General features: G+C 42.6%; 1 protein-coding gene across 1 annotated transcript; it reads left to right on the forward strand.

Moving 5' to 3' along the window:
- Positions 1-3,869: 3,869 nt before the first annotated feature.
- LOC134368424 (testis-expressed protein 13D-like) lies at positions 3,870-5,939 on the forward strand. The gene has a single exon (XM_063084908.1). The coding sequence runs from the start codon at positions 3,870-3,872 to the stop codon at positions 5,937-5,939; it is 2,070 nt and encodes a 689-aa protein (XP_062940978.1).
- Positions 5,940-14,072: the final 8,133 nt, after the last annotated feature.

A 14,072-nucleotide genomic window follows, 5' to 3' on the forward strand; every position in this document is an offset into this window, starting at 1 on the left:
GAATCCTCCAACTTTCCTCTTCTTTAGAGAGATTATTTTGGCTATTCAGGGTCCCTTGCAATTCCATATTAATTTTAGGATCAGCTTTTACATTTCTGCAAAAAAAGCTACTGGGATTTTGATGGAGATTGCATTGAATCTGTACATCACTTTTGGGAGTACTGCTATCTTAAAAATATGAAGTCTTCCAATCCATGAGCATGGGATGTCTTTCCATTTATTTAGGTTTTCTATATATGGGATTATGTCCTCTACAAATAAAGATAATTTTACTTATACCTTCTCAATTTGGATGCCTTTTATTTCTTTTTCTTGCATAATTGTTCTGGCTAGAAATACCAGGACAATGTTGAATAGCAATGATGAAAGTGGCATTCTTGTCTGTTTCTGATGTTAGAAGGAAAGCTGTCAGTCTTTCACCATTGAGTATAATGTCAACTGTGGGATTTTCATAAGTGCTCTTTATCAGGTTGAGGAAGTTCCTTTCTATTTCTACTGTGTTGACGTTTGTTTTTTTCCCCCCTCATTAAAAGGTGTTGGATTTTGTCAAATGTTTTTTTCTGTATCTATTAGATGATCATGTAGTTTTCCCTCTCCATTTTAGTGACATGGTTTATTAAGTTGATTGATTTTCATGTATTGAACCACTCTTGTATTACTGAGGTAAATCCCATTTAGTCATGTTTTAGAACCCTTTTCACATGCTGCTGAATTAGGATTGCTAGTATTTTGTTAAGGATATTTGTACCTATATGTATAGGGAATATTAGTCTATAGTTTTCTTTTCTTGTCATGTTTTTGTCTGGCTTTGATGTCAGGATAATACCAGCCTCAAAGAATGGGTTAGAAAGTATTCCCTTCTCTTATATTTTTAGAAGAGTTTGAAATGGATTTCCGTTACATCTTCTGTAAATATTTGGTAGAATTTTTCAGTGAAGCCATCTAGTCCTGCGGTTTTCCATATTGAGAGGTTTTTGATACTGATTCAATCTCTTTACTTCTTGAGGGCCTGTTTAGATTTTTTATTTTTTCTTAACTCAGTTTTGGTAGTTTATGTTTTATGTGAATTTGTCCATTTCATCTAGGTATCTAATTTGTTGGCATTATAATTGTTCATAGTATTCTGTTATTGTTCTTTTTATTTCTGTACGGTCAGTAGTAAGTGTCCCACTTTCATTCTGGGTTTTAGTAATTTGAATCTTTTTTTTTTGTGGGGGGAGTAATTTGAATCTAATCTCTTTTCTTCTTCAACAATCTACATAGAGGTTTGTCAATTCTGATGATATTTCCAAAGAATCCACTTTTGGTTTCATTTTTTAATTGTTTTTCTCTTCTATATTTTGTTTATCTCCACTCTAATCTTTATCATTTCCTTTCTTATGCTTATTTTGGGTTTAGTTTTCTCTTCTTTTCCTAATTCCTTAAGGAAGGTGGTTGTGTTATTAATTCGATATGCTTCTTTTCTTAAAAAAATGCAGCCATTTACAGCTATAAATTTCCCTTATGAACACTGCTTTTGCAGAGTCCCTTGAGTTTGGGTATGTTGTGTTTTTGTTTTCATTCATATCAACATGTTTTTAAATTTCTCTTGCGACTTTTTCTTTGACCTAGTGGTTATTTAGGAGTGTGTTGCTTAATTTTTACGTAATTGTATATTTTGCAAATTTCTTTCTGTTACTGATTTCCAATTTCATTCCACTGTAGTCAGAGAACATACTTAGTATGATTTTAACCTTTTAAAATTTATTGAGAATTGTTTTGTGGCCTAACATATGATCTGTCCTAGAGAATTTTTCATGCACACTTGAGAAGGATATGTAGTTTAAAGTTTTGGAGTTGACTGTTGTATAGATGTGTGTTAAGTCCTTTTTTTAAATAGTATTGTTCAAATGTTCTATTTTCTTGTTGATATTCTGTCAAGTCTTTGTGTCTATTATTGAAAATGGGGTATGTGAAGTCTACAATTACTATTGTAGAACTGCCATTATCTCCCCTCAATTCTGTCCATTTATGCATGTATTTGGGGGCTCAGTTGTTAGGTGCTTATGTTTGTAAATGATATATCTTCTTGATGGATTGAACATCTTAAGCATTATACAATATCCTACTTTTTATCTCACCAAATTTTTCTTAAAGTCTAGTTTGGTATTTGTAGAACCACTCTAGCTCACAATTGGTTGCTGTTTGTGTGGAATAGCCTTTTCTGTATTTTTGCTTTCCACCAATTTACATCTTTAGATCTAAAATGAGTCTCTTTTAGACAATATATATTTGGATAATTAAAAGAAGTTACCCATTCTTTTAAACTTTTCCTTTTAATTAGAGTTTAATCCATTTACAATTAATATAATTTCTGATAAGGGAGGACTTATTTCTGACATTTTGCTATTTGTTTTATAATATGTCATATTCTTTTCCCTTCAATTTCTTCATTACTGCCTTCTTTTGTGTTTCATTACTTTTTAAAATAGTGTACCATTTTGATTCCCTTCTCATTTCCTTTTCGGTATATTTTTTAGCTATTTTCTCAGTGGTTGACCTGGGAATAACAATTAACATCTTAACTTATGATAATATATTTCAGATTAATACCGACTTAACTTCAATAGTCTACAAAAACTTTGCTCCTATATAGCTTCATCTCCCTTTATGTTGTTATTATCATAAATTACAACTTTACATATGTGCCCATCAACATAGATTTATATTATCATATGCAGTTGTCTTTTAAATCACATATTAGAGTTATAAGCCAGAAATACATTAGTACTGTCTTTTGAATTTACCTATATAGTTACCTTTAACATGTGCTTTATGTCTTTGTTTGGATTCCAATTACTGTCTAGTATGGCCTGAAGGACTCTCTTTAGCATTTCTCTTAGGAAAGATACAGATTATGGGAGGAGCATTTAGTTTAAAAGAAGACACTCTCTGAGATTAGGGCTGACCAGAGAAAAATGTGAGTGAATTTACAGGGAGAATTCAGTGACTTCACAGTTCAGTTACTTGATTTTCTTGATGACAGGGACTCTAAGTTTGTCTGCTCAGAATGAGGAGGAAAGCATGCAGACAATGTGACTTCCTACAGGGAAGGTTTGAAATAGTAACTGCAAGTAAGGGAGATGGAACTGAGACAAGAGCAGCCCTTATGTGTACACATATCCACTCCACCACCTAGCTAGCAATTCATTCCATGATGCTGGGTACTGTCATTCCCAAGCTATTGAAATCAAAGCTTCTGTTGGCAATCGCCTGAGCAACCACTAAGCTGTTCTGTGCAAAGGAATGCTGTTCCCAGCAGGCCTTGCATCATGATTCAGAGCTTCTCTCTGTGACGTGCCTTGACGTGCCACGCCACGCTGTGAACACCCACCCATATCGTCAACATGCCACGCCATGCCGTAGACGTACTGTGCCACGGCCGTCGACTACGCCATGCCGTGGACGTGCTACGCCGTGAGGTGGACGTGCTACGCCGTGCGGTGGACGTGCTACGCCGTGCGGTGGACGTGCTACGTCGTGCCGTTGACGTGCTACGCCGTGCCGTTGACGTGCTGCGCCGTGCCGTCGACGTGCTACGCCGTGCCGTCGACGTGCTACGCCGTGCCGTTGACGTGCTAGGCCGTGCTGTAGACGTGCTACGCCACAGCGGTGTGCCGCGTAGTCCCGTCGTGGTGAGGAGATTGGCTTCTTTCTCTTTGAGGAGTTTGAGGTGGTGAGGGAGGAAGCAGGCCGAGGAGGAGGTCAAGACTAGACAAAAACTGAATTAGGACTGAGCAGGGAGGTGCAGGGGGTACCAGTTGGCTGCTACAGCCTATAACCGGCAGCGGCGTTCCGTGAGGTGGTCGCTTGACAAGGCCACAGTGGCCATGGCTGTGGACTTTGGAGACCATGCTAGTGGTTTCCGCCACAGAGAGGTGATCAAATTTATCAACAATGAAGTCCTCATGAACGGCGGTGGCCCAGATTTCTACCTGACCTTCCGCTCGCGGCCCTGGAATGAGGTAGAGGACCAGCTTCGGGCCATTTTGACCGATCCTCAGGTGCCGCGCTCCCTTAAGAGGGTCTGCACCTGGAGCGGGCTGGCGCTGAGCGTACGCGTGGCCGCGAGGCAGCAGGAGCAGCAGTCGTGCCGGATCCGGCAGCTGCAGCAGCAGGTGGAAGAGCGCGAGGCGGCCACCTGGGCTCTGGCCACCCAGCTGCAGCGGCTGCGCATGGAGCGTGACGAGTCGGTCCAGCAGCTGCGTGCCACGCAGGCCGCCCTGCAGCAGGCGAAGGATGAGCGCGATATGCTGCGCAGGAAGCTGCTTCGGGCCGACGGGTCTTCCCAGGCTGACTCGCTGGCCCATGAAATAAAGCCTGGGCTGCTTGTTGAGCAGCAGGGGGCTGCAGCTTGGCCCCAAAACGTAGAGCCACAGAGAGAGGTGGTGGCTACACGGGCACATGGTAGGCTGTATTGTGAGGCCCAGATGCCAGCCCCAGCAGCAGTTGTCTACATGCCAGGACCTCTGGGTTCCTGGGTCCAGCCCATGCACCCCCCTATGCCAATGCCAATGCCAGTGCCACCGCCATTCCCATTACACCCACCATTTGTAATGGGGTCGCCATTTGTGCCACCTCAACCACCTGCACTAGTCACAGAAGCAGAAAGAGCAGTAGTGCCACTACAGATGCCTGGTATGGGGGTCTACCCACCTGGCCCATGCACTGCAGTGGGCTTCCAGGCGATGGTCTCTCAGGGGGACCAGAGGAGCCATGTCCAGGAAGAAGGTTTGAAGAGTTTCCAGGGGTCAGCCCCGCTAGGGGACAGCAGAAGCCACAGCCAGGAAGAAGGTCCAGAGATGCCCCAGGGAATGGCCGCCCTGGGAGACAGCAGGGACCACAGCCAGGAAGAAGGTCCAGAGATGCCCCAGGGGATGGCCGCCCTGGGAGACAGCAGCGACCACAGCCAGGAAGAAGGTCCAGAGATGCCCCAGGGGATGGCCGCCCTGGGAGACAGCAGGGACCACAGCCAGGAAGAAGGTCCAGAGATGCCCCAGGGGATGGCCGCCCTGGGAGACAGCAGGGACCACAGCCAGGAAGAAGGTCCAGAGATGCCCCAGGGGATGGCCGCCCTGGGAGACAGCAGCGACCACAGCCAGGAAGAAGGTCCAGAGATGCCCCAGGGGATGGCCGCCCTGGGAGACAGCAGGGACCACAGCCAGGAAGAAGGTCCAGAGATGCCCCAGGGGATGGCCGCCCTGGGAGACAGCAGGGACCACAGCCAGGAAGAAGGTCCAGAGATGCCCCAGGGGATGGCCGCCCTGGGAGACAGCAGGGACCACAGCCAGGAAGAAGGTCCAGAGATGCCCCAGGGGATGGCCGCCCTGGGAGACAGCAGGGACCACAGCCAGGAAGAAGGTCCAGAGATGCCCCAGGGGATGGCCGCCCTGGGAGACAGCAGGGACCACAGCCAGGAAGAAGGTCCAGAGATGCCCCAGGGGATGGCCGCCCTGGGAGACAGCAGGGACCACAGCCAGGAAGAAGGTCCAGAAAGACCCCAGAAGATGGTCCCCTTTGGGGACTCTGGAAGCCAAAGCCAGGAGGAAGATCCAGAGAGGCCCCAGAAGGCCATCTCCCTGGGGTCTAGCAGAAGCCACAGCCAGGAAGAAAGTCCAGAGAGACCCCAGGCAACCTCGCTGAGCGGCAGCAGGAGCCATGATTCGAAAGGAAGCCCAAAGAAACAGCAGCCTCAGGGGCAGAAAGCCAAGCAACCAAAAGGGAAAAAAGCCTCAAAATCACAGCAACAGGAGAAGGCTGCCCCAGGCTACAGTCCAGTGAAGTGGGAATGTCCATGGTGTAAAGCGATGAATTTTTCGTGGCGCACGTTCTGCTATAAATGTAAGAAAGTCTACATGCCAGTTGAGAGTGGAGGCCTTGACCCGGGACAGACTCACTGATTTCAGGAAGGTAAGAAAGAATGGAAACACTCCAAAGAGAAACCAATTTCCTAAGGTCCCCTTCTGATTAAAAAATAACTTATTTGCTTCACAGAAAATTTGAAACCGAAATTTTCATAGAGAAGATTAAATTAAATAATCCATTACTTCATTACCCAAATTAACCACTTTCTGTCATTGTGGGTGCACATACACACAAATATGCATGTATATATATTCTTATTTTATTCATTTACTTGAACAGAGGGACTACTTTTGAGTATCACACTTATTGTTTAAATAGGGGATTTCTCCTAATTGCCTTTAACTTTTGCAGGTGGTGGAGTCTGGATGGCTGCTGATCCTGATTGGTTGACACCCTGGAGAAGCTGAAGTCATGAAGTTGTTTCTTTTTTTTTAAAACTCCTTTCTGTTTTCTTCTTAACTTCCATTTCCTGAAAATGCCATGTATTTGGCTGGGAACAGTCATGTGATTTAGAGTTATAAGCCGTGTTGAATTTTAGGAACACCAGTTTTCCTTTAAAATACTATTGTTCCTTCAATAACTACTGCAATGTATATGTTTCTTCTTCTTCTTTTTTTTTTTTTTTTAAGTTTTATAGGTGAGGTCTTGTTTTTACATCTTAGCCCCACCAACCATGCTTGTTGCTGAAGAAACTGAACCTGTCCCGTTAGAAGATCCCCCAAGAGCTGAAAGAAAGAACATCTAGATTCTGATGGCCCACACCTCAGTGAGATCCCCACTGGCTGGAGCCGAGGAGTGTGAGAGGAAGTCAGGGAAGAAGAGATGCTTTGGCACTCGTTAGCGGGGAAAGGGAGAGCAAAATAGTTTTGTTAAGAATTAAATTTCTTTGTTGGGACAGGGAACTAACTTGGAAGAGTATGGGGGCTTGTAGTGTTAAATTCTATAGATAATAGCAAATTTGATGAATTTCACTTAATTCGTTAAACAAATAGGTATGTTAGGAGCTAGACTTATATGGTATTATCTGGTGCACACATCATAATCTTTTTTGGTGGGTTTGGTTAGATGACAGAAGAGAGCATAATCTGGGATGCAAATTAGATCAGGGGTGTCGTCTTTGCCTTGCAGGTAGTGTGACCTTGGGTAAACCCAATTGAAATAACATCCAGATCCATTCTTGCAGTTCCAGGGGCAGCATGAAAGAGACTTTCTTGAGTAACCATCTCATTAGTCCCAGTTGAGAAATGAGCAGTGGCAAAGATCCGGGAAAGTGTTGTCATGAAAGTGCAGGCAGGGCTTTTCTGATCCTCTGCTGATTTCTGCCCTTGAGCTATTTTCCAGGTCATCCACCAGCCTGCCTGGAAAACCACTGGGTTGTCTTGAAGAAAGACAGTGCTTGGAGGAGTGTTGGCTACCCGCTCCAGCCCTTAGCCTCGGGCTGCCCCTGTCCCTTTCCAGTCAACAGTGGATGAAGGACAAAATGGATTCCAAGAAGAGACATCGGGACCACCGAGCTCTGCATGGTGCTTCTCTCAGGAGGACTAATTGGGTTAAAAATGGAACTGGACTGGGGTGGTCACTCTAGAAAATGCCCCTGGGCCCCTTTTCTGCCACTAGGTGTGTCCTCTGCTCCCATAAGCAGCTACTACAGGCCAAGGAGGGAACCAGGGTGGAGCCCAGAGGTGGGAGATCAGATCTGCCTCCAGTCTCAACAAAAGGTGTCCTCCAGTTCCTCTGTGAGATCCCTCCCATCTCACCAAGGTCAACCTTTGTCAGGGGTTTTCTGTTCCTAATATTAATAAAGAGTGTGCAACTGCTTGCTGTGTCTTCTGTGTGGTGTGTATTCATGATAGCCAGACAGTTTCAAATTGTGCCCCTGGTTTACAAGAGTTGCTAGGAAGGCTGACTTTTGTTTTACTTCAAAATAGTATGCAGTATGCAGCTTTACTTGAGACGTTCTCCAACTCTTTTTTTTCTTAATGTCTATATCGACTATTTTAGGTTTTATTCTTCATTTTGTACTACATTACAAAAATAATTGCACACAAGGCAGAAACCTATGATTACTTTTGTGGTAGACAGCATTAAACCATACCCTAGTGTTCATAAAAGGATAACAAAGAGCTCTCTGAGGATTTTGTCTATAAGTAAAAGGTTTAGGAGATTTAATCTCACTTATTTTTTGTTTGATACGTATTTTGATAATTTTGGTGAATCATATTGGTTCCAATGGAAAAAAAAAAAAGGATTGGCAAGTATTGAAAATTTCATGGCTTTACTACAACAATTCCTGATATTTTGTAGACAGTTTTGAAACTTTAGAACATATATGCCCTGATTTGTAAGACTCACTATTGAATACCCACTGATCTGATTCTAGCATTTTTTCATGAAATATTTGTTACTGAGGAAGAAAAGAAAAATAATGCCAGTTTTGCATATGTAACTATAAAGTGCATTTAGAAATCCAGTATTAGCTGTTATATATAATATTTCATTTGTATTTATAAAGCTGCTTAGGGAAATGTTAATAGTCCATTCCATTCCATTCCATTCCATTCCTTTGCCAAATTTTGGTGTTTGCGATACACAGATCAAAGTGATTATCCATGTTGTAAAACATCAGAGGTTTCTCAAAAAATATTCAGGCAAAAAATATATAGATTAAATAACAGTCTTTTGAACTTGAATCTTTTAGATTAAGCACCAGTGGTGGAACTTTATTCTTGAACTTCCAAAAAGAACAGTTTTTAGATGGAAAGCGGGAGCCTCATCTATGAAGAAGTGATATTTTCTTGTGCCAATATCATACCCTGAGGGCTCCCCACCCAGGAAGAAGGGAATCAGAAAGAAGATTCAGTCACAATGGAGAGGCAACTGGGTTGATAAAGCCAAAAGAGCTACATGATGATTTATTTGTCTGTCAGGTGCTGAGGCGTGGTATGAGAGGAGTTGTTTCTATAAACCAAAATGAGGCAGACCACAGGGTAGACGTTGGTAAACGATGAATGTGAGAGAAGTCAATGCCAGAAATGTTCTATTTCTGAGGCAAATTAGAAGCCACATTCTCTGCAGACAGTTCTCTCTATAAAGAGAAAGAGGAGGGGGAATGGAAGGGAGCGAACTAGGTTCCAGGTTCTGTGTTAGGATCTGCTTGTGCTGAGAGGAATATGACATCATCCTTCTCTTCCAGGAGTTCATAAGCTAGTAGGAAAAAAAAAATCTTGTGTATCTGTTAGTTTGCAGGCACACTGCAAATGCTATCTCGTTTATCCTCATGGGGAAAGATAAGTAAAAACCAGTGAGGAGTGGCCTTAACTTGGTCTAGAAAAGGGACAAAAGGAATTGGGTGATAAGACCTCATCTGTGTGTCCAGGTCTTCCCAGGATAGAAGATGCTCAGATTGCTTTAAAAACAAAACAAAACTAGCTAACCCCAAACCACTCAGTGTTCTGTTACTTTGGATGGATAATCTGACACACAGACTCCAGACCTATACGCCTGGGAAACAGACCTTGGCTCTGAAGTCCCTTCTAAGACATAGCAACCAATGAGGCCCAGACTAAAAGAGCATATCTGATCTGATAAGGCATATAGATAGACCTAGACATACTATGAGTCAGGGCACGGGAACAGTTGACACTGGAGAAGTGTAGGAAGAATATTCTAGAAGTCAAAATTTCAGTTGCTAGATAGGAGGCTGAAGCCTGAGCAATCCAGTACAGTGACCGCAGATTTAACATTGGGAGGCAAAAGAGGATAGTGGTGAAATGCACAGACTCTGCAGTCAGTGGCCTGTGTTCAAGTCCTAGGCCTGACACTGACCAGGTAGGTATGCCACCTTGAGCACTTTGGCCCTCTGAGTTTTGGCTTCTTTGTTGATGAAATAAGGATATTAATAGTGTTTGCTTCATAGGGTTGTTGATATAAATAAATGAGATAATACATTCAAAGTGCTTAGCAGGATTCCTGGAATATCCAGTTAACAAATATTAGCTGTTGCTATTATTCCAAGAATAAAACTTCAGAAGCAAGCAGAGTTTCAGCTAGAGTTAGGGGTCTTCCTCTGAGCAGTGAAGGAGGTAAAATTAGGACAAGTGAGAGGAACTGTACATAGCAGACAGAAAGATAAGGAACTTGCCATCTTTTCCATCTTTTTTTTTTTTTTAAAGATGAACGGTAAGGGGATCTCAACCCTTGACTTGGTGTTGTCAGCACCACGCTCTCCCAAGTGAGCTAACCGGCCATCCCTACATAGGGATCCGAACCCGTGGCCTTGGTGTTATCAGCACCACACTCTCCCAAGTGAGCCACAGGCTGGCCTAGAACTTGCCATCTTGAATAGATTGTGCAGGTTTAGGATAGAAGTTGAGTTGGATATGCCACTACTGTGCCCCTAAAGCCCCATCCTTCCCTACAGCACAGCTTATGTGAAGTGAATTGTGATTGTTTGCTTGTCTGTCTTCTTCACTAGACTATGAGCTACTTGAGGGGAGGTACTGTGCTTTTTTTCTCTCCACCCTAATTACTATAGTGCTGACACGGAGTAGGTGCTCATAAACTTTGGTTGAAAGAATAAATACATTTAAAACAAGCTTAAATAAAAACACACAACAACTCTGTTTCTGTCTTCTCACTTACTTACAAAAGGGCTTTTAGAAAAATTAGCCCCATAGGTAAAGCCAGATATTATGGAAAGAAGGGGCTTTCTCTCTCTCTCTCTTTTTTTGTTTTTTAAAAAAAAAGACATTTTAATTTTTTTTCTTTTCTCATTTTTGTAAAGGAAGTGAATTTTAGTTAAGTGCTAAGAGAATCTGTAAACTCACCACAGGTGACAATATCATAACACTGTCACAAGAATTCACACCTATAGATGAGCTAGTGAAAGAACAAAGTTAGTTTTGAAAGGTTAGAGAAAAAGATTTTGAAATGTCAGATAAAACTGACCCCCTTTGGCATCATTCTTTTAATCTACCTGGGTTTGAGAATAGCCCAGGGCATTTTAAATGAAGACAATTAACACCTCAGACAGGGCATCCATATGCAAAATTCTGTCACTTCTCAGAGACCTCAGGAGGTGACAAGTTTAGATAAGAAGACACTTTCAACCTTGGCTGACAGTTTTTCTAACTTTCAGTGCTTTTATATTTGATTTAAATGGCATCTGTATTCTAAAAGGTTGCAGTTTTCTTTAAACTGTGAAGTTCTCTTCCTCTACCCTATGATTTTTATTTCTTAGGTTATTTTAAAACAAGAACAAAAATCTTTCCCCTATTGGGTGAGACTTGAGGAAACAGGTCTTGCTTCTTGCACATAATGAGTTTAGTCCATGTCCCCTCTGTTTCTCTCTAACGTATGTTTGGCTTTCGTTTAGCGCATAGAATGTTTAAAGCTGGGAGGTAATCTGGCTCAACTCCATTTGACAGGTGGAGAAAAGAAGGCTCAGAGAGAGGAAGTGATTTAGTGGCGAAACATGGAGTATAATTCGATTTTCATAATTAGTGGGCTATTGCTCCTTCCAATTCATCTTGCTGTTTCAAAGGTGGGCCAGAGGCACTGAGAACCAATATTTATTGTGGGTGTTTGTGTGTGTATGTGTGTGTGTGTAAAAGATGATTTAAGTATTTTTGTTTTATTTTCTTGAGCACATTAATTTCATTTATTCATCCGTTCATTCAACAAATATACTTAGCATCTACTATGTGCCAGACACTGAAGACATAGTGGTGAACAAGTACATGGAATCCTGCCATCATGGACCTTATATTGTAGTGGGGGAGACAGACAATACACAATTAATCAGATAACTCTGCTCCTAAGTGGTTTATACTTGTACTTGGGGCCCATTCTTTCTGACTCTTTTTCCATTTGTGCCTCCATGATCTCCATCGCTTTCCTCTTTCATTTTTCCCTCCTCTTTCCTCTCTTGTGGGTATGGAGAGAGAAGAGGAAGAGAGTCATTTCAGTTCCTCTTTTCTCTACACTTCAAGCTCAGTGCGAAGTTTTGAATTTGCTAAAGTCAAGTTTTGTGCCAGTGTAGAGCTAGAGTGAAGATGTCAGTATTTTTCATCAACACTGCAAGAGTGGGAGTGGGCTGGCTCAGCTGTCAGCTCGCTTGCAAGACGACAATGAGGTACTGGATGAGAGTTGGACTATTACCTTATAATTTATCTGTTCTTTTCTCATACGATTTTAGTTGTGCTGAGCCCCATCGTATCTGGCTGCTCTGACAGTTGTGCTATTTTAGCAACACAGAACAAAACAGAGAAAGAAAAGAAGAATGCATGGTACACTTGTGCTGTCAGATCCAGGTTGCTCTGCTCCTAAGTTTATGGATGATTTGTTCAGAGACAAAAAAAAAAAAAAAAGGTTAAGTGTTGTTTTTACCTATGTGACACTGAACGTTCTCACAGTTCACCTCACAGGTGGATTGTTGCCCATATGAACTGATATAAGGGATCCCTTTTCCTGTCGTCTCCTTTCACTTTAGAAATTCCACCGTTGTGATTAATTTCTCTGGGCTAACCATTTGCCTGCTCGAAATACGAAGAGTCCAGGGCTGACTAACATTGGAGTATGCATTTGCATATCAGATTAATTTCTCACCCCAAAGCATGGAAAGAGGTGAGAGGTGGAGTTGGTCAAAAACTTGTGAGGTAGGAAAATGAGATAATCTAGGCCCAATTCCCTGGAGCCATCCCTAAATGTCACTTTTTTAAAATTCTTAGTGTTGAAAATAACTGTAGGAGGCTTATGTTTACCCTTTAGCGCTCACTCTTCAGTCAAGAAGGAGAGTTGCTACTAGCTACCACTGAAGTCTTACAGGATTGTTCTTAGCCCTAGTAGGAGGAGAACACGTATCAGTCTTTGGCAAAAGGTGGCTCAGTGCATCTGATCCATTTATAGGAACTGTGAGGATTTAAACATCCATCTCCCTATTGAGCTCTCAGCCTTGTCATATTCTCAAGGAACTGGGCGCTGAAGTTGTGGAAGCAATACAACAGACAACATAGCTTCAGCTCTTTAAATCCTAATTTAAAAAGTGTTTTATATACTCTAAAGGTATATGCATAAAACCGTTCAGCTTCAGGAATTAAAATCTTATTCTAGTGAAAATGAAGGAAGTTTGGGGGAATATTACTCAGCACATTTTGAAATAGAAGCAATGCTTTACTTCAGAGAAGGAAATGAAGGTTGAAAGTTTTTAAAAAAACTAATGACAGTGTAGCATTAATTGAAGAAAAAACATCCTCTAGAAACAACAGAGGGTAAAAGTTACAGCACAATTATCAACACTTCCAAAATGATTTAAAACAAGTTTTATGGCTGAAATGAGGAAAGGTGGGCCCTATACATTAAAGGGCACATACAAATCCACATACAGGCAAAGCACCAATTAAATGATTCATTCTCTCCTCTAAGGCCCATCGTGTAGATAAATCTGGAACATCTTTAACATGCACTGATTTTTGTACCTCAGCCAGCACTTTGGGATCTTGGACGACGTGTTGGGAAAAAACAATATTTTCTCAGGACCAAGACTGCTTAAGGTGACTACATGAGGTAGGAGGAGGAGGGCGAAGAAGAACGTGCCCAAAGTCCATTGTTCACCTACTATGTCTAATCCTGTAGGAGTCTCATGGACATTTCACTAGTGATTGTACACTGATAGCACTGATAGTTTTGGTGTTTTGGTCTCAGAGCTTTTGGTCTTTTCATTCTGTCATTTCTGCCCTGCTTGATGGCATGTACGACTGGACCCTTTGGGGACTAGTGAAGCTAAGTCGTCTTTGGTGGCCCCTGGGAAATCTACAAGGCAGGGGCCATCCCTGTCTGTGTGCAAAAGGTCTGTGTTGGCAGCACAGCCCCAATGGTGCAAGGTTCTTCTTCCAATGTTCCTCCCCTCCCTGTGTTAGGGGGCGGAGGATCGAACCCCGTGGCAAGTTCGACGGAACCGAGCTACTGAATTGCTGAGCTGGTTTTAATTGAAGTGTGAGAAGGAGGTTTTAAGGCAGGTAGACAACATCCTGTTGTTCGGGTGCTTCTCTCTTTTTTGCACATCTGGCTGAACTGGGAGTCTGGTGCCTGACTCGTGCTCGGCTGCAGCAGCAGCGGCGTCTCCCTTGTTACCGTCCGCCGCCTCAGCCAGCCCAAGAGTCCAACAGGCC

Source organism: Cynocephalus volans, chromosome X (genome assembly GCF_027409185.1).
Source record: "Cynocephalus volans isolate mCynVol1 chromosome X, mCynVol1.pri, whole genome shotgun sequence".
In the NCBI taxonomy this organism is placed as follows: Eukaryota; Metazoa; Chordata; class Mammalia; order Dermoptera; family Cynocephalidae; genus Cynocephalus; species Cynocephalus volans.